We start from the raw sequence: 26,115 nt of genomic DNA, 5'->3' as shown, positions 1-26,115 counted from the left end.
CCAGACCTTTACCAGCCGGGGGAAGAACAGCTTCTGTTTTGTTTTGGAGGAAGACTCACGGTTGAAATAAACAGTATCTATAGTGCTCTTCAAAATGCAAATTAGATTCAAGAACACAAATCAACTTAATTACTGTGCTTCAGTTACCTGATATCATCAGTTAAGAATATAATCTTCATAAACCACCCCATTCATTTCTGCACCAATACATACAGCATATTAAAATAAACCTTAAGTTGTTTCTTTTGCTTTATTATGAACACTCAAAAAGTAAAACAACTTAGAGAATTAAACATGTATACAGTCTTTCAAGATTCATCATTCCTAAATAATGCAGTACACAGCCCTCAGAAAACACATCCTCCTGTTTTTCCATCCTGCCGTAAGTGAGCTCTAGACTACGATGGTGTCACAGCATCTTACAGTAGTGTTCCCACTGCCCAGCTATTCTCAACTGCCCCTCTGGGCCTTTGACTTAGTTGGACTGCCCTTTCAGGTCTCCCTTAATCTTGAACAGAGCCTTTTTATGTCGCCTTCAGACTAACACACATCACTGCCCACCAAACACTAAACACAGACTCATGCCATTCCCAGGCTGGTAACACATAGTGAGTCACATTGCCCCTTCAAATAAAAAATACCACCCCCAATGGCATAATAGGACTATGAAAATCTATGAAGCAGCAAGCACATAGAATTCCCAACAGCTGGTCTTGTTTAACCTGTATTCACTTTTCAGTGATATTCATTTCCATACCCTACGGTGTGAACCTACAGATAGATTTAACACAAACATTGAATAGTGGCTCACACCTTCAATCTCAGCATTCGAAAGGACACTTCAGCTAAGGAGTGAAGAGACGAGCTGTGACAGGCGCTACCGTGAGAGCCAGCGAGACGGCCGAGCAGAGAATGCCTGACCATCTGATCACTGTAGTTCAATCCCTGGATCCACAAAGCAGAAAAGAGAACCAACTCTTGCAAGTTGTCCTCTGGCCTCCACAAGCACACATGCATCCACAATACAGATTAAATAAATATAACAATAAAAAATTAAAACAGAAGGGGCTGGAGAGATGGCTCAGAGGTTAAGAGCATTGCCTGCTCTTCCAAAGGTCCTGAGTTCAATTCCCAGCAACCACATGGTGGCTCACAACCATCTGTAAAGAGGTCTGGCACCCTCTTCTGGCCTTCAGGCATACACACAGAATATTGTATACATAATAAATAAATAAATATTTAAAAAAAAAATTAAAACAGAAGCAAAACTATCTTCAAATGTCCTGATGCTTTTCTATTAAACAAGAAAAAGCATTCAATGCTCTATTAAATTTACCTGAAGAAATATTGACGATTTCTTTAACAATGGCATTCTGGGCCTCCTCATATTCGCCTTTATTTTTAGCATATTCTTCATTTAAAGAAGACAGCTCACTGCAAATCAAAACATGGCACTATTAAAAATATCAAAATGTTTGACATAAGTAATGTGCATTATGCAAAATATATTCATATTTGTCTTATGAAGCACCTGAACAATGAAAATTAAAAATGGAAATACAAGTAGAAAAATGGGCATCTAAGGGTGTTGGGATGCACACCTTTAATCTCAGCACTCAAAGTGCACGGACAGGAGATCTCTGTGAGTTTCAGGCCAGCTTGGTCTACACAGTAAGCTCCTTCCTGAACAGGCTACACAAAAAAACCCTGTCTTGAATATCCAATAAAAATTTTTTTTAAAAAAATAAAAGCAAAAAGCAAGAAACGTTTTACCTATGAATAAGTCTATCCAAAACTTCCTAAGATCAGTTAAAAGAAAAAAAATTAAGGTTTTTTTTCAGCAGCAAACATAAAATAGCTATAATACATAGTGAATAGCCCCAGTAATACAGTTAAATATCTCCCTTCACTAATGTATACATTCAGCTGAAATACCAGGATTTTTTTCTTTCTACTTGGTAAATGATACTGAGACTTTCCTAGAAAAATAGACAGATGAGGGGCCAGAGAATGGCTCAGCATTTAAGAGGGCTTGCTGTTTTACTAGGACCAGAGTTAACTCTTGGCACCTACATTAGGCAGCTCACAGCCACCTACCACCCCAGCTCCAGAGGATCCAAGGCCTCTGGATCCTTAGATACATGCCCATTTGCAATCACACATACCTAAATATAACTTAAAAAACAGATATAAACTTTAAAAAAAAAAGACAAAAATAAAGCAGAACAAGAGGAACTAGCTCAAAGAACACAGAAACATTAATTAATTATTCACCCTATCTGGATTTTTTAGAAGACAATGAGACAGCTGGGGAGAACAGTCTTTCTGGTTTTGTTGCCTTGGGTGGGATCTCATTCTGAATGAGATCACTCGAACTCACTGCGATCCCCCAGCCGTTGTGGAACTGGGACTCCAGACACAAGCATGCCTCCCAGCTAACAGAGCTGAATATATGATAAGCTTCTTGGAAAAAAAGCAAAGCTTGACTCTTAGTTCTTGTTTAAAAAACAGTGAGCAATAAAAGTAAAAACTCTTTGTCGAAGGCATTCAATTTTATGAGAACCCATCAACTACCAGAAGCTTGAGAGAGCATCGTTCTCGGACCTGTTGGTGAACTTGACCCCATTCTTCTGAATATCCACGGTGCTGAAGTTCTTATTGTTGCGAAGGACTTTTTCTTCCTTGCAGGTTACACGAAAATAATATCCAAACTGTGCGCTGGAATCCAACTTAATCTGTTTGCCAGGGTCCAATCCTTTATGATCAGAAAGAACAATTAGGTCATCAATACATACTCTTTCCAGTGTAGATGGTCAAAATCACTGCATCTGAAGGCAACACACTCACGACAGGGCAACATACCGCAAATTATCATCTCACTGGGAAAGATGCGAGTCCCACTTCCCTGGGAAACCATGCAAAATATTCCTATGGAATTCTAATCTCTTACGAATGCTGGCCTCTAACATGAAAGAAGATGCTCTTTATATGGATAAACCCGCCCAAGGGGGCAGAGGACCAGTCGTGGGCAGCACACAGCTCCAGATGTTGGCTGCCGATGGAAATGGTTATGGTACAGTCCGTGCTTAAGGAGTTTCGCACAGGGCTCTTTTTCACACTGACTTGTTTTCACGTGCGTGTGTGTGGAACTGTGTCACACAGTTCATGTGCTAAGGTCAGTGGACAAACTATGGAAGTCAGGTTTTCTTTCCATCATGTGGGTCCCAGGACAGCCACCAGGCTGCTTGGTGGTTTAGTGCCTTTAACCACTAAGCTACCATCCTAGGCCAGGCTTCTCTAACCAAAGAATGTCTGAAAATTGGGGTAGAACTGAAAGTGGCCAAATGCGATTTCTAAACAAAACTGCGACTGGACAGTGAAAGTCTAGAACCAGGCTTTATTCTTGTTAAGCAGAGCAAATTTCACAAAGCAAGCAAACATTATGTATTGTAAGATTTGTGAAATTTTCTATCGTGGCCTCTGCTCACAATTTTACTCAAAGTGATTATTAAACCACACTAAAAACCAAAAATACTATACAGAAATTTGTTGGCTGAAGAACAGCAACTGAATTTAATAGCAACAACGATGAACAGATCTCATCTGCAGAGAAAGGACAGCAGACAGCCGTGTGTAAGTAAAAGTAAGGTCACTAACAGCATTAATGTTCCAATGTCCAACAGTCACCAGCTGCCATCAGCAAGGGCTCTCGGGGTGACAACGCCAAAGACTCAGGCACCAGTGTGAACACTTTAAGAATCATTCTTACCAAGCCCCCGGGCTGCGCTTATTAATGTGGACTGCATCTTCTTCTCCAGGCCGTCCATCACTTCCCTTAGTTCACTCAGGTTAGGATCAAATGAGGGCTTTACAAGAAACTCATGGTTTTCCACCTACAAACAGAACAAGGAGTCACCAAGTCATACAAACAAATGGATGAGGACAGATTTTAGGAGGTATGTCATTTCTTCCACCTACTTAAAGGTGCGACTGGCCACCCCTGAGTCACTCAGACAACACTGAGAACCTTCTACTCATTAACATTTTAATAGCCTAAGAGTTCTAGAAACACAGGAATTACCCATATGAATAGCTACATAACAAGATGACACACATCCAATGCTCCCCTTACTACTAAAGGATGCTCAATTTCAGAACCATAGTCAAGTTGCAGCTTTTCCCAAACCAAAGATCTGAAGAATCTCAACTAACAGTTCTAACTCAGCACAGCACCCCATTCCCAATCACCCACAACAACCACGCTTAGAAAACCGTACCTAGTGAGTGCCGGCGAGATGGTTCGGTGGGTAAACGAACTGCTACAAGTTACAGGCCAAGGCTGGAGACCTGAGCTCCACTCCTGGATTCCACTCAAAAGCTGACCTCTGATCAGCACATTGGTGCTGCCCTCCCACAGATGAATACTCTCTCCCCGCTCCCCACAACCTTTAGAACTGCCAGGTGTGGTGGCGCTGGTCTTTATTCCTAACACTCAGAAGGCAGAGACAGGAAGATCTCTGTGAGTTCAAAGCCAGCTTGGTCTACACAGTGAGCTCCAGGCCAGACAAAGTTTCATAGTGAGACTCATCTCAAAAAATTAAAAACCTAAAAACCGGTTTTCTTCACATTGAAGTTCCGCTGAGGCACTAGAGGGATGACTCAGTTATAAGAACACATCTGAGTCCCCAGTCCCCGCGTGTGTGCCTATAACCTGAGGGCAGGGCCAGAAGCAACCCTGGAGCTCATCAACATATACCACACCATACACACCAAACCAGGAAGAAGATACGGTGCAGCTGGGCATGGCAGTGCACACATGTGATGGAGGGCAGTCTGGTTAAACGAGACTCCGGCTCAAAACAAGTCCCAAAAGTTCATCCAGATTTCATTATTTAAAAACACATTTTTTGGGGTAGGGAGAGAGTGAATGCTGGGTCAAACCCAGTCACGGCATTCTTAAATACCGTTGCTGTAAGCTGGCTCCTACATTACGTCTTTGGAGACTGAGTCTCACTGTGGAGCTCTGCCTGCCTCTGCTCCAGAGGACTGGGATGATAGGTGTGCACCACCATGCCTGGCATTTGCACCTATTATTAACTAACAAGAAACTGTAATGAAAAATGACTATCATTTATAAGAGCAAAGACCTACATGAAACTGTCAAATCTTTATTGTGAGAGACCTATATAAAGGCAATTTGTTTGAAGATTAAGTAGAACTGGTTTCAAGTGATGGGCCCCATGGAAACGGGCACTTAAATCAGATGCTGAGAGCTCGTCAACCCTAATGACTGTTCTTTTTTAAAAAACAAATGACTAAGATTTCAACAAATAAAATTACAAAGGAACATTTTAAAAAGCAGTCTATCTGCACCAGGAATTAAAATTATTAAATAGACGATTATACATAAAAGCTTAATAGGAGAGTGAGTCAATTTTCTAAAACAAGATGACAAAAACATATTCACTAAATAAGACTGAAACAAATTGCTCCTAATTATTATCCACTTAATCAGAGCACATCTGCACATTCCTAAAGTGAACTACATAAGAAATAAAAACCAAATTACAGAAAGCTAGCAGAAAATGGATAAAACATTTAAAACAAAATGTTTCAACTATATAAAATACTAAAAGCTAAAATTCTGAATATTTTTAAAGATGAAAGATATACTATACTTTTACTAAAAATATAAAAACATGAAGAATAAGATTCCTTTTTGTCAAGGCAGTTCTTTGCATATCATGCATTAAGGTCATTAAATGAACATGCATAAGTACCTAAAATGAGCAGCAAAGCAAGGGAGAGGGACGCTGTAATGGGGTGTGAGTGTTTAAACTCCCGCTGCGCAGCATTCCGCCACAGCTTTTTTCCCCCATCTCCTGCCCTCCCCCCCTCCCCCAAGAACAAGAAACAGCAGCAGACACTAGCAAGGCTTCACTGAAACCACACTCTGGTGAGTGTGGGCACTGGAAGACTGTTTGCAAAAGGGGAAGGACAGGTGGTGCGCACACTTTAATTTTAATCCCAGCACTCAGGAGACAGAAGCAGGCAGATCACTGAGTTTGAGGCCAACCTGGTCTACATACAGAGCAAGTTCTAGGGCAGCCAGGGCTACAAGGAGAAATTGTGATGGAGCAGCTCAGAAAGGGTATTGGGGGATACTGGGACGTATGGGACAGGGTCTCAGAAATAGGTGGGTATGGAGTCGGTGAATGACAGACACAAGACTCAAAGGAATTGCATCTGAATGCATCTTTTTTAGGCATGAGAGTTATCTGTTGTAAAAGGAGCGGCAGGCCGCTTCCAGCAGTCCAGCTCCCAGATGCCTGGCTAGCTAGCTTATACCCCGAAATAACAACACACAAAATGAATTCATTTAAACACTGCCTGGCCCATTAGCTCTAGCCTCTTACTGGCTAACTCTCACATCCTGATTAACCCATTTCTATTAATGTGTATCGCCACTTGACTGTGGCTTACCGGCACGAGTCTAATCACTGTCCGTCTTGGGTAGGAGAAGCATGGTGACTCCCTGACTCTATTTTCTTTCTCCCCGAATTCTGTTCTGTCTACTCTACCCACCTAAAGGCTGGCCTATCAAAAGGCCAAGGCAGTTTCTTTATTAACCAATGAAAGTAACACATAGACAGATGACCCTCCTACACCACTTATCCTTTTATTTTTTTTGGTTTTTCGAGACAGGGTTTCTCTGTAGCTTTGGTGCCCATCCTGGAACTAGTTCCTGTAGACCAGGCTGGCCTCGAACTCCCAGAGATCCGCCTGCCTCTGCCTCCCAAGTGCTGGGATTAAAGGCGTGCGCCACCACCGCCCAGCATACCACTTATCCTTTTTAATAAAAAAAAAAAAATTGTGTAACTGCATGTATATTTTTTATGTGATACAGATTATTTTTAGAAACATTATATCAGATACATGAGAATAGAATTTCATCAGACAGATGTCCCCAGTGTGAGTCTGTGGTTGGTCATGCTAGACATGGCTTGGCATTAGTTTTGATATAAATCTTTATTTAGGTTATGAGTTTATGGCATTTTGAGCCGCAGGCAAGCAGTCGATAGTGTATGTGTATATATATATATATTTGTAATCTATGTAGAAGAACTTTTTTTCCCCATATTTTTAACTCCTTTTTAAACTTTCCCCAAAACCAATCTCAAGACATTATAGGCATCATCTCTCTCTCAAATCACAAAACAAAACAAAACAAAACATACAGTTCTGAAAGCTGCTGGGAAACTGGAGAGATGGTTGGGCAGCTAATTGCTCTTGAAGAGGACCCAAGTTCAGTTTCCATCTAATTTGTGAGTTTGAGGCCAGCCTGGTCTAAAGAGTGAGTTCCAGGACAGACAGAGATACACAGAGAAACCCTGTCTCGGGGGTGGGGAGAGAACAGGAAAGTTAGCCCTTCACCAAATCATTAGAGAACTCAACACAACATAGATTTTGCTGAAATCAAATTACCAATATTGAAAGACTAGAAAGACTCTATAGAGGATGCATATCAAAAGATGAAGGAATTATAAAACTAATAAATATAAAAGATGTTAAGTATCTTACAATGCTTTTAAGTTTTATATATTTTAATGTTTTGTATATATGAGTGATTTGCTTGCTTGTATGTCTGTGTATACCACGGGTACCTGGTGACCGTGGAAACCTGAAGAGGGTATGGAATCCCCTGGGACTGGAGTTACAGGTAGTTGTAAACTGCCATTCCATGTGGGGGCTGAAATCAAATCTGGGTCCTCTGCTGATGGAGGAAGGTCATTGGTTAATTAATAAAGAAACTGCTTGACCTGATAGGTTAGAACATAGGTGGGTGGAGTAAACAGAACAGAATGCTGGGAGGAAGAGGAAGTGAGCTAAGACACCATGCCGCTCCTCTCCAGGGCAGATGCAGTGAAGCTCCAACCCAGGATGGACGTAGGCTAGAATCTTCCTGGTAAGCACACCTCGTGGTGCTACACACATTAATAGAAATGGGCCAAGCAGTGTTTATATGAATACAGTTTCTGTGTTGTTATTTCGGGTATAAAGCTAGCCGGTGGCCAGGAGCTGGGCAGCGGAACACAGCCCGCAGCTCCCCACTACACTCTGCAAAAGCATGTACCCTTAACTGCTGAGCCAATGCTAAATGCTAACTTTAAAAGCTCCACTACCCCACAAGTATTAGATAAAAGATTATAAGCATTCTTTTCCAAATAAATGAACAGTTGGAGAATATTCCAGTCTAACTGCGGTCAAGGGAAGATTCTCCAACACACTATCGGAGGTTATTTCAAAATCTACTTCATGCCAGGGGGCACGAGCCTTTAATCCCAGCAGTCTGGAGACAAAGGCAGGTAAATCTCTGTGCATTTAAGGCTAGTCTGGTCTTCTATACATAGCCAGTTCCGGGGCAGCCAGGGTGTCTTAAAATACAGTCCAGTGGTGGTGCATGCCTTTAATCCTAGAACTTGAGAGGCAGAGGGAGGTGGATCTCAGTGAGTTCGAGAACAGCCTGGTATACAAAGTTAGTTCCAGGGCAGCCAGGACTACAGAGAAACCCTTTCTCAAGAAAACCAAAATAGTAATAGGAAGTCCTGACTACTAACTAGGTTCCCATCAATTTGACACAAGCTAGAGTCCTCTACGAGGAAACCTCAACTGAGGAAAGCCTCTATAAGATCCAGCTGTAGGGAATTAGTGATTGATGTGGGAGGGCCAGGCCCACTGTGGTGGCCAGGTGGTCCTGGGTTCTATAAAAAGATGGGCTGGGCAAGTCATAGCAAGCAAGCCAGTAAGCAGCCCCCCTCCATGGCATCAGCTCCTGCCTCCCTCCAAGATGCTGCCCTACTTGAGTTCCTGTCCTGCCTTCCTTTGATGACGAAGCTCCCCAAGCTGCTTTGGTCATGGTGTTTCATACAGTGATAGCAACCCTGACTAATAATCAACAATGAGGAGAGTGAAGGCAGAACCCCCTCCACCAATAATGGGGTCTGGATAACAACTGCCTACAATTTATGCCGGCAAACAAAACCATGTTAGCTGCTGGCTTTTTTACTGCCCCTGCTTCTATTGTGGTTGAAATGATCTTTTTTAGTAAAACATATAACTGAGATCAAAAATAATCTTTCCTAGCTTCCCTCAGAACCAGGTGTGGGGTTCTGAATCAATCCAGGCCAAGAGAATGTGAGAAAAAGCCATGAATACCATTTCCAAAATAAACGGCACATTGACGGGCTGGAAAGACCGTGAGCCCCCTTGCATCTGAAGATGGACACAAGCTCAAAGGTGGTGGGGCCGCAAGACAGGAGCCAGGTCCTGCCACAGGAGTGCAGTCTGCCCCACTGGGCGGTGCTGGCACCCTAGACTACCATCATCATCAAATAGGAGCCAGGTCCTGCCACAGGAGTGCAGTCTGCCCCACCGGGCGGTGCTGGCACCCTAGACTACCATCATCATCAAATAGGAGCCAGGTCCTGCCACAGGAGTGCAGTCTGCCCCACCGGGCGGCGCTGGCACTATCATCATGGAACTGAAGCCCTAATCTTAGCACTGCACCACCACACTAATCTTAGCACTGCACCACCACACCGCCACTGTTGAAGGCGCCCCTACTCACGGCTGCACTGTTATTTTCAGTCACAGCTAAATCTTCACCCGAATAAATCTGGACGCCCAGGCTGAGAGGAAAGCTTGAAAGCTTCTCTGGGGATGGGCGTGGTGGTACGTGCCTTTAGTCACTCTCAGGAGTACAGGTGGGCAACTCGGGGCGGGTGACTTCCAGGAAATCAGGGAAGATATATACAATTCATACAAAATCCAGCTAAATACAAATTTACCATCTATACTCGTGAAATGCATGAAGAAAAAGCCAACAGGACAACCATGTACACACATATGCACACACACACACACACACACACACACACACACGCGAACACACACGTACAGAGATTCAACAGGAAACAGTGTACGGCCTAAGATCCAAGACCCAAGGGAAGGCTACAGGCACCACTGCGGGGAGAGCGCATCACACAGAGCATCTACAATGCACTTCCCCAGCACCAAACACACACTTTAAGGGAGACTAAATAGTAAGACATTTAGGGCAACAGTAAGAAAGCAGCTACTACTGGAGATGGTAGGAAGCTAAACCGAATTGAAACACTAACTGCTGGACTACACACGTCACTGGCAAGGGCAGGGACAGTCCACCCTGTTCCAGTGGAAGTCCAGAAATGAGGAGGAACAGTGTTCAACACATGACAGCTGTGTGGCTTAGTTTCTCACCTTGACACAAGCGTGCGTCATCTGTGGGAACCGTGATGAGAAAAGGCCCCTCAGGATTGGCCTGTAGGTGAGCCTGGTTTAGTCTGGAGCACCCACATCGGATAAGGCACAGCCACCTACTTCTAACTTCATTTCTAGGGGATGGAAAGCCCTCTTCTGGCCTCCTCAAGCACCTGCACGCACATGTCACATAAAATTCAGACACATATGTACACCTAAATTAAGTAAATACATGAATTTTTAAAGTAAGATTTGTACACCCCCCCCCAAAAAAGGTGGGTATTGGTGGAACACACCTTTAATCCGAGCCCTCAGGTGGCAGAGGCAGGTGGATCTCTGTAAATTCAAGGCCAGCCTGGTCTACAAGAGCTAGTTCCAGGACAGGCACCAAAGCTACAGAGAAACCCTATCTCAAAAAATCAAAATAATAATAATAATTGTACAAACTGTCCTCTAATTTCTACATGCATACTATGGCATGCTTTTTGTGCGCGTGTGTGCGTGTGCGTGTGTGTGTGTGTGTGTGTGAGAGAGAGAGAGAGAGAGAGAGAGAGAGAGAGAGAAATAAACCTCTGGGTGTACAGAAATAACATCTGGAACAAAACCTAACATCAGTAAGACAAATCACAGCACAGTATACTTAAGGCAACTAAGGGAGAACTACAAACCTGGGACCATGCACCTAAAGGAACCTTAAATGTCAGGAATGAAAAGCAGATTTTCAAGCAAATAAGAAAGCCTGACTAGCAGGCTCTAAGAAACAAACCGATGGGTCTGTAACACCAGCTCCCAGCCTCAAAGTCAGAAATCCCAATCAACGCAAAAGTGAGTAAGACCGGGGCTGCGTACACCGGTAACCCACACTGTGGGCTAAAGCAGCAGCCTCAAATCAGCCTGAGCTGCCTTGTGGGACTGTTCCAGGGAGACAACGGGCAAGGAAGAACCAACAATTTGATGCAAATTCAAAGATTAGGGAAAGCACAAAATATGTCAATAGGCCAAAATGCTACCGAAGGGGCGCGGTGGGGCTACAGTCCCATCTCAGTGGTGGGGTTTGTCTAGTGTGTATTTGTTTACACAGGACCCTGGACGCAGCAGCCAGCACTGGCAAACAAAAGAGCATGCTAACTCCAGAAACAATATCTAGGCAGAAGCTTTGTAACTTAAACCCTGAAGACTCACAAAGGCGGGGAAATCCTTTGGGTTTTGTTTCCAAGCTTATAAATATGTAACGCTTCATGAATTTGCACACCGTCCTTGCACAGGGGCCACTCTAATCTTCTCTGTATCGTTCCAATTTTAGCATATGTGTTGTGAAAGTGACCATATAGGGGAAATTCTTTATCATGCCATAGACCAAGCTACTATCTTTTCTACTAGACAACATCAAATCCAAGACAAAAATTATCACTCAAGATGCCATACCTAAATAATGATGAAAGTTCAACTGGTAAGAAACTCACATTAGCCGGGCCGTGGTGATCCACACCTTTAATCCCAGCACTTGGGAGGCAGAGGGAGGCAGATCTCTGTGAGTTCGAGGCCAGCCTGGTCTACAAGAGCTAGCTCCAGGACAGGCTCCAATCTTGAAACCCCCCCCCCCCAAAAAAAAGGAAAGAAAAAGAAAAAGAAACCCACATTACTTTCCCCAAAGCTAGAAAACAAGCTCGATCTCGAGTGGGTGAAGAACGTTTGAAAACGGGTACAGATCAAGCAGATCAACATTCTTCTAAATAAATGATAATGGAAATAAACCAAATCGAGTAAATCATTCCTTCTTAAACCTGTGGAATGCATTCATTTAAAAAGAAACATTGAAGGGAAGTAAAATGTTAAACACTTAATAAACCTCCAGACACGCCATGCCCGCTCCCCCACCACACAAATAAAAGGGGACTGGCTAAGAGTACTCGCTGTCTTCCAGAGTTTCCAGTAACCACAGCAGGTGGCTCACAACCACCTGTAACTCTAGCTCCAAGGGATCCATGTCCTCTTCTGACTTTCCTGGACACCTGCACACAATACACTCAAAGTAAAAACAACAAGAGGGTGCAAAATTGGTAATGTTTGAAAATAATGAAAGAGAAAGACAACTCAGAAGAATTTTTTTTTTTAAGTCTTAAGTTCTCCAAACAGCTGAACTCCAGGGAGAGGGAAATGCTGGGGGAGACATGAACATTTAATCAGAGAAGATATCTTCAACAAGTACAGCAGCATCTTTAAAAATAATCTCTGGGGGGGGGGGGTGCTGGAGAGATGGCTCAGTGGTTAAGAGCATTGCCTGCTCTTCCAAAGGTCCTGAGTTCAATTCCCGGCAACCACATGGTGGCTCACAACCATCTGTAAAGAGGTCTGGTGCCCTCTTCTGGCCTGCAGGCATACACACAGACAGAATATTGTATACATAATAAATAAATAAAATAAATATTTAAAAATAAAAATAATCTCTGGGGTCGGGAAGATAGCTCAGAAATCAAGGTGCTTGTTGCTGAGCCTGACACCCTGAGTTTGAGTTGCAGGACACATATGAAAACTAATTCCTTCAAATTGTCCTCTGATCTCTACACCTGCACGCACACACAATATATAGAATGTATAATTAGCTAAATAATAAGGTCAAGCCAGTAAACATTCCAGCACGGATACAAGGGGTGCATGAAGCTCCCCAATAAATGAAGCACTACCGACAATCACAGCTACTCAGAGGAAAGGGAAAGCCATTTGTCTTCTGGTGTGGCCTTTGGTAGGTCGCCACTGGATGGCGCCACACTCGCGAGCATGCAGGCAGGACTAACTAGATAGCAGAAGACATGGGGTGGAGAGCCAGGGCAAGTGGAAAGACTTGGATTAGATTATGTTTAAGATAAATAGTATACATGGTCAAAACTGTCAAAAAAAAAATCTTAAGAATTGATATAATTCACTAAAATACCAATAAAGGAAAAGTGTTTAGTTCTGTGAAAAATCAATGCCTTCTTGAAATCTTGGCTTAGGATAATTTTGATCTACATTTATTTCAAAAGTAGGGAAAAAAAGAGGACTTATGGAAAGCAGCCACAGAAACACTTAGAAAGCTGGCGGGGAGGAGCACACAGCACACTGAGTAAATGAAGGCTCCTTCATCGCATGAACTCCTGGGAGCACAGCAGGAAAACGGTGAAGCTTTCAAAGACTAGATAGGGAAGTTGAAGAGTCCCGAGAGGATTTCTCAAAGTGGTAATTTAATGTAATTTAAATGCCTAAAATCATCACAAATATCTGTGTTAACGGTGAAGGCTTGAATTTGCCTTATAACCTGGGATAAGGTTAGAGGCATTGGACATGGACACAGTAAGTTCCCGAGTGCAAACGGTGACCGGGCACAGCAGTCCTCCGCCCGTCTGGAGGAAGCCAACACTGTAAGCAACTGTGCTTAGCTCAGGCAATCATCACCATTACTCCACACAACCGCTGCTTCAAACAGCCCCATCATGGTGCGTAGCAGGGCTCGGGACGCTGGCTCACCAAAAAAGGAAACTGGCTTTGATTAAATTAAAATCACAGAGTTCAAGAATCCAGGGTCTCACTGGATCTAGCAATTCTAATTAAAATCTATCCTATCTTAGCCTTTTAAAACTATAATTGCTACTTTACTCTTTCTAGAATATGCCCTCACACCTGCATACACACATAAATACAAATAACAAACATAACCTAATACGACCAAAGTAAATCAACATCATAGAGCAAATTATTAACTCAAATAAGTCTACAAGTACTAAGAACCATAGACTAACAATTTAGCCAACCAAATTATTACCTGCATTACCTGAATATCAATAATTTGAGTACAAATTTCTTGCATGGTCAATTAACTGGAAATTTAGCTTAGGTCTTTGGGGGCGGGGGTTCTGTAGCTTTGGAGCCTATTCTGGAACTCATTCTGTAGATCAGGCTGGCCTTGAACTCACAGAGATCCACCTGCCTCTGCCTCCCCAGGGCTGGGATTAAAGACGTGAGCCAGCACTGCCCAGGTTTTTTTATTTTGTGAGGTTTTTGTTTTTAAGCTTAGAAAATTTTCAAGATGGACAGTGCGTTGCATGCCTGTACTCCCAGCACTTAAAATGGAAGGCCAGGAGAACTGCCTTGAGTTGGAGACCAGCCTTGGCCAGAGGGAACATAAGATTCTATCTCCAAACACCCAAAGAAGGGCTGGAGAGATGATCAGTGATTAAGAGCACCTGACACTCTTGCAGAGGATCCAGGCTCGGTTCCCAGCAACTCACAATCATCCACCTCTAGTCCAGGCAATCAGATGGTCTCTCTGGCTTCTGTGGGGGCCAGAACATATAGTGTAGACATGCATGCTGGCAAACACACACACACATAAGAAGCCTAAAAAAAAAAACCACTTATGCACATTTTAAGCACAAATCAACCTCACCTCCCAAAAACAACTTCTCTACAGGAAAAACAGAAACGTTTTCGTTTACCCCTAACTTCTACTTTTTGAGACAATCTTACATTATAGTCCACACTGCGCCTAAACTCAAACACCATGGCCAACTTCTCCAGCAACTAAAATCCCTTCTATCTTAGAATTTAAATACAATTCACTGAACATTCGGGGTCACTTCTTTCAGTGGTGCACCCTTTAATCCTGCACTCTGAGCCGAGGCAGGGGACACTGAGTCACCCCCGTGCCTGCCCACACACACCCGACTCCTGCACCAGTACACACACACACACACACACACACGCAACAACCACTGCCGCAGCCTTTCTCTTCACTGAAGTGATTACTGGACTGGGCTGGATGGAGCACAGGGATAAGACACTTGCCCGCCACATTCAAGGCCTTGGGTTTGAGCCCCAGGACCGCCTATCGAATCCATTTCTTCCTTGTCTAACATTTAAATTTACATCGACTGGCTTCCAAAGGTGCCACACTTAAAAGCAAAAAAAAAAAAAAAAAAAAAAAAAACCCTCAAGAGAAATTAGACATTTTTTTCTCATTTGCTCTTTTTAGCTTTGTTTATGCTTATTTTCTTTTCCAAAAATATTTTGCTGTGGGATTAAATGTAAACTGCATACCTGATCCATATCCAAAGTTGTTTCTATCATTTCTTGAAATTTTGAAAAATCAGAGCGAAGATCAGTAAGAGGAGTCATAAAAACTGCCGACAACAATGCCTGGTGTCTTCCTAAAACAAAGAAAAACAAAAATAAAGACAAGAGCCCACAACAAAACTAAAATAATGAACACCATTTGAACCACAAAGCACAAACTGTGCAGGTCTCCAAACGTCATTCTGCTTTTATGTTTTAATCAAGATGAACACTGCATTCATTCTACAGACGCGAAAATACTGCGCAGCGCCCACGCCTCCTACGAATGCACCCTTCCTGCGTGTCTGTCGTCTCCTTCATAAGTGATGCAGAAACATTAATTACGACTAAATGAACACTGTTTCTTGCAGATCTAATAAGACAAAGTCAAAGCCATTAAAATAGGACCTCTAATTTCCATTTCTAATTTCCTTTAACAACACGGTGTTCCAGTTAACAGGGGCTAAATCAAGTCAAGCATTTAAACTGAACTTGGATGTGTAAGAGTCACGCTGGAGAATTAAGAGAGGAAGGGAACAGGATCAACAGAGCTGGATGCCAGCCCCAAGCTTTCTGCCCTTTGGCTTTCTCATCTGCAACTTGGTGTCCCAAGCCTTCTTTCCCTATTGGTACAATGACGACCAGCCAGAGGACAGGTATGTGAACAGCACCAGGCAGTGCTCCGCACTGAACAGTCACTGTACACGACCACTAGGAATAGGTTGGTGTGGAGTAATCCTTCTGTACACGGTGTAAATATGTCACTATGATTGGTATAATAAACAAGCTGACTGGCCAATAGCTGGACAGGATAACAGCTGAACACTTTAGCGGGAAAGCCAAACTCAGAAGGATAGGATGAAGAAGGGCGGATCAGAAAGGACGCCAGCCATACGGAAAATGAGGTAACAAGCCATGAACAACATGGCAAAGCACAGGTAAGAAATGTGGGTTAATCTAAGTGTAAGAGCTAGTAACAAGCCTGAGCTATCGGTCGAGCATTTATAAATAGCACTAAGCCTCTGTGTCAGCTATCTGGGAGCAGGCGGCCAGGGCAGGAAAACCCTATCTACAATTACTACTTGGTTTGTTTATTTGTTTTTGGTTTTTCGAGACAGGGTTTCTCTGTGGTTTTGGAGCCATACAATTACTACTTGGGACACAAAGATTTTTTTCCTCCTCATCGCCAATAAATTCTTACAGGAATTCTGCAAGTGATCCCTGGCACACTGAATTTATTACCGAAGTAATAAATTTCAATTTCAGTAGCTCTTGAATGAGAATTATGAAAAGCTATCATGGAGTCATGTTTCATTATTAATCACAACAGCCTCTGACACACTGAGAAAATAGTACATACGTGTGAAACATTTAGACAGACTGTAAACAACACTTTGCCTACATAGTGTCTGTTGTGTTACAATGCCTGGCTCTTTATCCCCTGGGCTTAGAAACGACTGGCAAAAGGATGAATGTAAAAGGATGAATGGCAGCCAAGCAAAACAGTGATTTTCTCCCCTACTTCATTCATGTCTTCAATGGGATACAGCAGTGTGACCCTGCAACCCAGCACTTTAGACCGAGGTGGGAGAATCACAGGCTTTGAGGATGCCCAGACTACACTAAAAGTACAAAAACTACTCCCATCAAGAAGGAACCTTAGCAACAAAGATCTCGGGCATTAGTTTAATGTCCACTTTGCTTTCTGCTATGTTAAGATGTGCAGACGAAGGGTACAAAAGGTCTGCCAATGCCTAAAAGAAAAGAAAGCCTAGCAACGAACACATGGGCGGAATTCTGACCCTTAATGCAAATGTGTAATTTACTGAAACTGGACTCTAGAAAAAGCAAACACCCTGCCATCGGGTAGGGTGGCATGTGCCTTTAATCTCAATACTCAGGAGGCAGAGGCAGGTAAATCACTGTGAATTCAAGGCCAACCCAGTCTACAGAATGAGTTCCAGGCCAGCCACCAGGGCTGTTACAAAGAGAAACCATATCTTAAAAAAAAAACAATAACAAAACAAAAAAAGAAAAAAAAAAGAATCTGTTTATTTGGGGGGGGGGGTTGTTTTTTAAAGTAAGTGCCTTTTGTTTTTATCTTAAGGAAAGAGAACCACGCTAGATTCCTACCATTCTTGGTCAGTGTCTGGTAACTAACCACTTCCCTTAGTTCACTCCTTACACACATCTAACCCTGTCAGCCTTAAATGCTTCCCTGGCCAATACAGTAGTTCCCAGCCTCTCACGTCTTAGAAGCTGGCTGTTTCATCATCCAAGTTCGATGTCAGAAAGTAATCTCTTTTGCTCACTCTGTCCTGACTGCTCTGAATTCATGGCATTCCTCCCTCCTGCCTCAGTTTATCAAGCTGGGATTACAGCTGTCAGGCACTACATATAACAATAGCAATTCCTTTCTTCAAAGTTTAAAACTTTTAAGTATATGGGTTTTCTATGTGGTACCCCAGGAAGCCAGAAGAGGGCGTCAGATGCCCTGGAACTGGATTTACAGATGGCTATGAGCCACCAAGTAGGTGCTGGGAATCAAACCTGGGACCTCTAAGAGGAGCAGCCAGTGCTCCTAAGTGCTGAGCTGTCTCTCCAGTCCTGATAGAGAAGCCAGACAGTTAAGTGCATGCCTCTAATCCCAGCACTTAGAAGGCAGAGGCAGTGGATCTCTGTGAGTTCAAGGCCAGCCTGGTCTACTGAACTAGTTCCAGGACAGCTAGGGCTGTTGAAACCCACCGCACCCTCCCCCCACCAAAAAAAAAAATAAATAAAAATAAAAATCATAGATGCCTTTGACTGCACCTAGCATTTCCCTAGTTTTCTTTATCATATTTTACTATGCATTTGAAAGTCTCACTTATTTATTTCCTTATTATCTCTTCTACCCTTCCATTCTCAAGGACTCTCCACAAGAGAAAGGACCACAGCTGTCACTGTTACTCAGTCTTGTGGTACCATAAGCACAAAGCAGACAGTTGGTAGTCACCTGCTAAGAGGGTACAAGCACAGGAAACATGAAATAATCAAGCACTGGCCATTAACTTTGGCACTTACAGTTACCAAATAAGGATTGTGGATTTCAGAGATCATGCTGGGAACTGTAAGCTTCCTAAATGAATTGAAGTGTGAAGTGTCAGGGTGGAGAGAGGAACTGAAGATACCCATGCTTGCAGACTGGCAGAACATTGTGAAATGGTGCATTAAGCAACCTAAAGAGGGCGCTGGAGAGATGGCTCAGAGGTTGGGAGCACTGGCTGCTCTTCCGGAGGTCCTGAGTTCAATTCCCAGCAACCACATGGTGGCTCACAACCATCTGTAATGAGATCTGGCACTGTATCCTGGAAAGTGTATATATAAATAATTAAAAAAAAAAAAAAAGCAACCTAAAGAGGGGCTGGAGAGATGGTTCAGTGGTTAAGAGCATTGCCTGCTCTTCCAAAGGTCCTGAGTTCAATTCCCAGCAACCACATGGTGGCTCACAACCATCTGTAATGGGGTCTGGTGCCCTCTTCTGGCCTGCAGATATGCACACTGACAGAATATTGTATACATAATAAATAAAATTAAAAAAAAAAAGCAACCTAAAGATTCAATGCATCCCCATCAAAATTGCAACAGCAGGGGGCTGGTGAGATGGGTCAATGGTTAGGAACACTGGTTGTTCTTCTAGAGGATCAGGGTCCGAGCCCCAGCACCCACTGTCTGTGATTCCAGTTCCAAGGGATCTGACCACCTGTTTCTAACCTCAGTGAGCACCAGTCACGAACACGGCACATATACAGACACATGTATGTGTAAGCAAAACACAAACAAAATGAGACTTTTTAAGATAGTTGTAATAGCTTAAACAAAATCGAGGCTAAATTGGGCATGAAATAATCTGTACACCTAGCTGGTGAGCTGTTTAGCCTGCTGGAAATTTGTTCCTTTAGATTATACCCTGCATTTCTGAGATGACTGTGAGGGTGACCTAGTTTAGCACATCACTCTGCTGACAGAACTGGTCTGTTTGGACAGGTGCTGTGCTGGTTTGAATGTGACTGGCCCCATAACCACATAGGGAGAAGCACTATTAGAAGCTGTGGCTTTGGTGGAGTGGGTGTGGCCTTGTGGAGGAAGTGTGTCACTGTGGAGGCGGGCTTGGAGGCTTCCTATGCTCAGGATACTGCCAAGTGTCTCAGTCCACTTCCTGTTGCCTATGATCAAGATGTAGCCAGTACCACATCTACCTGTAAGTAATCATGCTCCCCACCATGATGATAATGGATTAAACCTCTGAACTGTAAGGGAGTCAACCCCAATTGAACACTCCCCTTTATAAGAGTTGCTGTGGTCACGGTCTCTTCACAGAAACAGGACAATAACGAAGACAGGTGTCATTCCTTCCCTAACGCTCCATGGGACCCCAACTAAAGCTATGCAGCCACCTTCCCCAAGAGCGAGGTGCTCTTTTGTCAAGGGTGTTGAGCAGCTGTATCACCCTGCTAGAACCTCCAAATAAATCAGCAAGTGCCTATTTCTCACAGAGAAAACTTTAATCCCACAAATCTACTTTCCATACCGTTGCTGCCCCCTGCTGTCTGGGAATAGACATTACTTTCAAGGCTTTTTTTCTAGCCTGACAGTTGAGCCTAGAATTAATCAAAACTGAAATCACAAGATGACAAGTTATATGTAATTTCTAGAAATAATATATGCTAATATATTTTAAAATCATAACTTTGCTCTAAAAATATTACACTTGTTTTATTCTTTTATTACAAATTAGTCTGTTTGGTTTTCTCTGTGAAACTAAGAAACTGTGCTCAACTTTTCAAAACTAACGGGGATAGAATTACCCACAGAACAAGAAACCAGGAGCACAACAGAACAAGACAGCAGCAGAGAGTCTACCAGCTGAGGCTGCATCTGCTTGCCAGACTTAGCAGCAAACATCTAACTCAGCAAATGCCAGCCTGGTCCCGTGTTCTAGGACAGAATTACGCACATGGGTGAAGAAAAGATGAAAACCAGTGCAGGCTTTCAGAAACTCAAACAGGAAGAGAAAGAGAGACTGGTATCAAAAAGACACAGACTTTGTATTGATTTAGCTTCGGTTTTGTTTATCTTTTGAGACAGAATCTCTCTACATAGTATTGACCGTCTTAGAACTCACTCTGTACACCAGGCTGGCCTAAAACTCAGATCCACCTGCCTCCGCCTCCCAAGGGCTGGAACTAAAAGTGTGCGCCACACGCCCAGCCTTAGGATCTGTTTTTGAAAACAGGGCAAATGTAGCCAGGCAGGGGTGGTACAGGCATTTAATACCAGCACTCAGGAAGCAGAGGAAAATGGATCTCTGAGTTCGAGGTCAGCCTGGTCTACAGCTTGATTTCCAAAAGGGCCAGGGATACGTAGAGAAACCCTGTCTCAGAATAAAAAAAAAGAAAGAAAAAGAAAAGAAGATAACAGCAAATGGGAAAATTTTAAAGTGCTAGTTCACACAGAGAGACGGACAGCAGCCTTTTATCTCAGCACTCAGGAGGCAGAGGCAGGGCATCTCTGCGAGTCTGAGGTCAGCCTGGTCTACACAGCAAGTGCCAACCCAGCCAGGGTACATGAGACCCTGTCTCAAAAAGACCAAAACAAATAAACTAGGTAACTGAATGGTTTAAAAAGTATGGGCTGAGTTGTCAGAAAACAAAAGGATATTTGTTTACTTTATAACGTGAGAAACACATAAAAAAAAAAGAGTCCAAAATAGCTGACTTTATTGTTTAGAGAGCCTATCTCCATAGTCATATTGCATCCCTAATGCCTGTCAATCACCTTATATTGTTTGATGATCTAGTTGATTTTGATTTTTTGAGACGGAATTTCTCTGTGGCTTGGAGCTTGTCCCGGAACTCGCTCTGTAGACCAGGCTAGCCTCGAACTCAGAGATCCACCTGCCTCTGCCTCTGCCTCCAGAGTGCTGGGATTAAAGGCTTGCGCCATTACTGCCTGGTCCCTTACTGCCTGGTCCCAAGAACTATTTTAAGTTTCTAAAAGTAAGATAAAAAAATTTAATGTGTATTTTGTCATCATGAATCTGAATTTAAATCTATCTGGAAAAGAACCAAATCTTTCCATAATACTAAAGATCTACTTCATAATACTGGGACTCAAACCCAGTCAGGCACACAAACCCTCCACTACTGAGCCCCCGAGGGGTTTGTTTTAATAGTTCTCAGAGCTGTTGATGTTTGGTTGAAACTTAAAATGCTTTACATATTAGAGATTTAATAACACTCTAGAAACTGAAATTGATGCTGAAGCAACTTACATTCATTTCAAGGTAAAAGCTACAGGTAAGGACTCTTGTTCTATTTAATTCATGGGAGTTAAGCTCAAATGCTAGCACCCAAATAAAGAGTAAGGCATGCCTGCGCCTGCCTATGACCTCACTGAGCAGTAGCGCAGGTCCCCAGAGCTCACCTCACGGGCCAGTCAACCCCATTAGAAAGGCAAGTATCTGACTCAGAGAGAAACCCTGTTCCCAGGCAGGAAGACAGAGAGCACAGAAAACACCTGACATGTTGCTCTGGCCACATGTATGCATGGGTGCATACACTGTGTTTACATCCATAAACCACACAACGCGAACACACACACACTTGTCAAGTCAGTTGACTTTACTCACTAATATTCTATTTGTTTACGTTAGTAACTTTTTTTTGAGACAGGGTGCTGTGCAATCTACGCTGACCTTGAACTCACATTAAGGGCTCCAGCAGGTCCTGGCCTGTGGACAGGCCTTATCCTTCCCCCTCCCCTTTCCCTTGCTAAACCCTTAGATATATCCCTAAAGCTAGTCACCAAGGTCTATCCCCTTATTTGGCCCCTTTCTTATGCCTGACTCATTCCTAAGATGGATCACCAAAGTTCACCAATCAAAGATCCCCATTTGACTACCCTAGTTTAAATCCCCCATCAAGACTTATCAGCCCATCTCAGCTCATTCCACTCTTTCCCTTTTTTTTTTTTTTTTTTTTTTTTTTGATTTTTCGAGACAGGGTTTCTCTGTGGCTTTGGAGCCTGTCCTGGAACTAGCTCTGTAGACCAGGCTGGTCTCGAACTCACAGAGATCCACCTGCCTCTGCCTCCCGAGTGCTGGGATTAAAGGCATGTGCCACCACGGCCCGGCCACTCTTTCCCTCTTAAAATTAACACTTGCAAAGCTATTTGCTGGATTCTGACTCAGTCACCTTGTCTCTCTGCCTTGCTTAAAAAGGATCTCTTTATATTTGGGTGTAGTCCGGGCCTAACCCAGGGTCCAATGAGGAGAACCCCGAAGTACGCGGGTCCCTTCACTCACTAATAGTCAAGAATCACACAAAATTCCTGGTCTTCCTGATTCTACTTCTCGGGGACTGGCTAATAAGCTTACGCCACCATATCTAGCTAAGAACTTCACTCTAACCTCAACTGTGAGAATACTGAGACCCTTTGTCCTGTAACGGGATATGCACTGGGAGTTAATTCTACCAAGTCTTAAATCAGCCTGTTGGCTTGCTGTTGAGATAGGGTTTTGCTGAATGGCCAGGCTGGTCTCAAACCCAAGTTAGTCCTCCAACCTAGCATTCGGAGGAACTAGGAACACAGGTTCTGGCAGAGCCCAATTTGTCTGCTCCTTTTGTTAAGGCTCAAGTGTGCTTGTTAAAGCCTAACTATAATAAACACACAAACGTAAACATACAAAGTGGTAGAATTTCAGAGTAGCCCTGTTGTGGCGTTTAGTTATCAAACAGGAAAATGCTCCCTGGACAATAAATAAATGTTTGTTTGGCTTTGAGACAAGAACTCTAGCCCAGACTAGGCTCAAACTCTCAGCAGCTGAAGGTGGCCTTCGCTTACTTCTGGGAGTGTGCCTCCACACCTCTCCTTCCGCACTGCTGAGGACTGAGCCCAAGGTTTTGTGCAAGCTAGGCAAGCACTCTACAATTGAGCCACATCCCTTTGCCCCCAGAAAACATCTTAACAGTCCGCATAGGACTCCACCTTGTGCTCTGTGGCTCCAAAGAGCAAGATATACACCCTGATAGCTCGCGTTCCTGCTGGGCTGTTCCCTTCTCCTATAGCCAGCTACAACTGTACACACTGTCCTATGAGTCCAGCAACGGCACTATCTAACCGTCTGCTACCATGAGACTAACCCATTAGTAATAATAAACCCAGTAACATAACATTGCTCTTTAACTGGGTCAAAGTACTAGAAACTGTGTGTGTTAGGCAAGTGCTTGACCACTGAACCACATCCCAGGCTATATTTTACCTCCTTTTCTTGGAGATAGGGTCTTCTTCTGTGGCTAGTCCAGGCTGGTCTCAAACTCAGAAATCCACCTGCCTCTTGAGTGCTGGATCTAAAGGCTTGCACACCATGCCTGGCCTACTTTCTGCTTATTTAGGTGGTTGTTTTTTACGAGACAGGGTCTCGCTGGACAACCCCGGCTGGCCAGGTTGCTATGTAGAACAGGTTTGCCTCAAACTTACAGAGATGTGCCTGCCTCCTCTTCCCGAGTCCTGGACTGTCTGTTTGTTTAGCTGCAGGAATCTCACTGAAATGCCCTGGCTGATTTTGAACTTACTCTGTAACCTAGGTAGGTGTTGGAGTTGCTATTTATTCTCCTGCCTAAGCTACACAGTAGCTGCGATACAGGACTGAGCCACCAGTCTTGGTGAACATTCATTTCAAAAAGGCCAGTGTCAGGCCGGGCGGTGGTGGCGCACGCCTTTAATCCCAGCACTTGGGAGGCAGAGGCAGGTGGATGTCTGTGAGTTCGAGACCAGCCTGGTCTACAAGAGCTAGTTCCAGGACAGGCTCCAAAACCACAGAGAAACCCTGTCTCGAAAAACCAAAAAAAAAAAAAAAAAAAAAAAAAAGGCCAGTGTCATGTCTAACCCCCCAGTATTGCAATATACACACACAGAATGCTAACTAGCAGACATTTCAAATTATCTCAAGACTTCCGGCTTCTGCCATAACGTACAGCTCAATGCAAACCTATGAGAAGCTCATCATCAGAGGGGGCACTAGACCTGCCTTTCATAAAGAACAGTACATCTGCCCAGCATGCGAGAGTGAAGTAAAACAGGGTTGAGGAAAAGAAAAAAATCTAAAAAATAAATAAATAAATAAAACAAGAGTTGTGGCTAGAGAGATAGCTCAGCGGTTAAGAGCACTGACTGCTCTTCCAGAGGACCTGGGTTCAATTCCCAGCATCCACATGGCAGCTCACAACCGTCTGTATCCAGTTCCAGAGGACCTGGGTTCAATTCCCAGCATCCACACGGCAGCTCACAACCGTCTGTGTCCAGTTCCAGAGGACCTGGGTTCAATTCCCAGCATCCACATGGCAGCTCACAACCGTCTGTGTCCAGTTCCAGAGGACCTGACACCCTCACACAGACACACATGCAGGTGAAACACCAATGCACATAAAGTAAAATAAATAATTAAAAAAAAAAAAAAGCAAGAGCTAAGAAAAGCAAAGTTGTCATTACCTTGGTATTTCTTCAGAGCCTGTAGGACACTGGGGAGCTGGTTCACACCCTGATATATTCGGTAACAGTCTTGTAAGTTTGCTGCTTGTCTCTGAAATTTCTTGGCAAGTCGGTTAAGATCTGGAAATCGACGAAGTAAATCCTCCTGTAAGGTCTGCCTCAGTTCTGAATCTTCTACAAAAGCTTCCACTAAATTTAATCTGGAAAAAAAAAAATATTAGAGTAAAAAGTAAGACGGCTCAATAGGTAGGCACTTGCCACCAAGCTTGAGTTCCTGAGTTCAAACACCAGGGAATCCGCATGGTGGAGGGAACTGATGCCCAAGTTGTTCTCTGACTTCCAGGAGTATGCCAAACACACACACATACACACACACACACACACACACACACGCACACTCATTAAAAAAAAACCACACATATATATGCATTTTAAATATATATAAAGATATATAATAGATAGATAAATAGATAGAGCGAGCCATGGGGTTGGAGAGAGATGGTTCAGTGGTTACCAGAAGTTAAGAGCACTGGCTATTGTTCCAGAGGACTTGGGTTCAATTCCCAGCACCCACATGGCAGCTCATAACTATCTGTAACTCCAGTTCTGGGGGACCTGACACCCTCACATAAAGTTAAAATAATTTTAAAAAGAGAGAGAGAGAGAAAGAAAAGAAAACAAAGAGAGCGCCTTTAATCCCAGCACTCGGGAGGCAGAGGCAGGCGGATCTCTGTGAGTTCGAGACCAGACCAGCCTGGTCTACAGAGCTAGTTCCAGGACAGGCTCCAAAGCCACCACAGAGAAACCCTGTCTCGAAAAACCAAAAAAAAAAAAAAGAAAAAAAGAAAGAAAGAAAAAAGAAAAAGAAAACAAAGAAAGAAAGAAAGGGAGGGAGGGAGGCTCAAGGCAAAAATCAGCACACTAGCACTACATATGGGTCTCACTGTGGCTAACTTAAAAAAGGAAAAAAGAAAAGAAGTAGCTTTGAAAAATGAAGAAAGCTGGGTGGTGTGACACACGCCTTTAATCCCAGCACTGTGGAGGTAGAGCCAGGTAGATCTCTGTGAGTTCAAGGCCATCCTGGTCTAAGTGTGAGTTCCAGGACAGCCAGGGCTACACACACACACACACACACACACACACACACACACACACCAAAAAAACAAAAAAAAAAAAAACAAAAACAACAACAAAAAC

General features: G+C 43.4%; 1 protein-coding gene and 1 non-coding gene across 2 annotated transcripts in view; both read right to left on the bottom strand.

Moving 5' to 3' along the window:
• The window catches only part of Msh2 (mutS homolog 2), a 56,925-nt gene that overhangs the window by 11,320 nt on the left and 19,490 nt on the right, over nucleotides 1-26,115 (bottom strand). The window contains exons 7-11 of the mRNA XM_041631085.1: nucleotides 24,919-25,118; nucleotides 15,373-15,482; nucleotides 3,770-3,893; nucleotides 2,605-2,755; nucleotides 1,337-1,434 (exon numbers count right to left, since the gene is read on the bottom strand). Of these exons, the coding sequence (XP_041487019.1) occupies nucleotides 1,337-1,434; nucleotides 2,605-2,755; nucleotides 3,770-3,893; nucleotides 15,373-15,482; nucleotides 24,919-25,118 (683 nt within the window). The remainder of the gene's footprint in view (nucleotides 1-1,336; nucleotides 1,435-2,604; nucleotides 2,756-3,769; nucleotides 3,894-15,372; nucleotides 15,483-24,918; nucleotides 25,119-26,115) is intronic.
• Nucleotides 11,520-11,626, bottom strand: LOC121433110. Its single transcript, XR_005972274.1, has one exon. It is a non-coding gene; the product is annotated as a U6 spliceosomal RNA (small nuclear RNA).

Source organism: Microtus oregoni, unplaced genomic scaffold (assembly GCF_018167655.1).
Source record: "Microtus oregoni isolate MIOR12 unplaced genomic scaffold, Mior012 000036F_ref0000092, whole genome shotgun sequence".
Classification (NCBI taxonomy): domain Eukaryota; kingdom Metazoa; phylum Chordata; class Mammalia; order Rodentia; family Cricetidae; genus Microtus; species Microtus oregoni.
The sequence above is the reverse complement of the archived record's forward strand: the minus strand, read 5'-3'. Positions and strand labels throughout refer to the sequence as shown.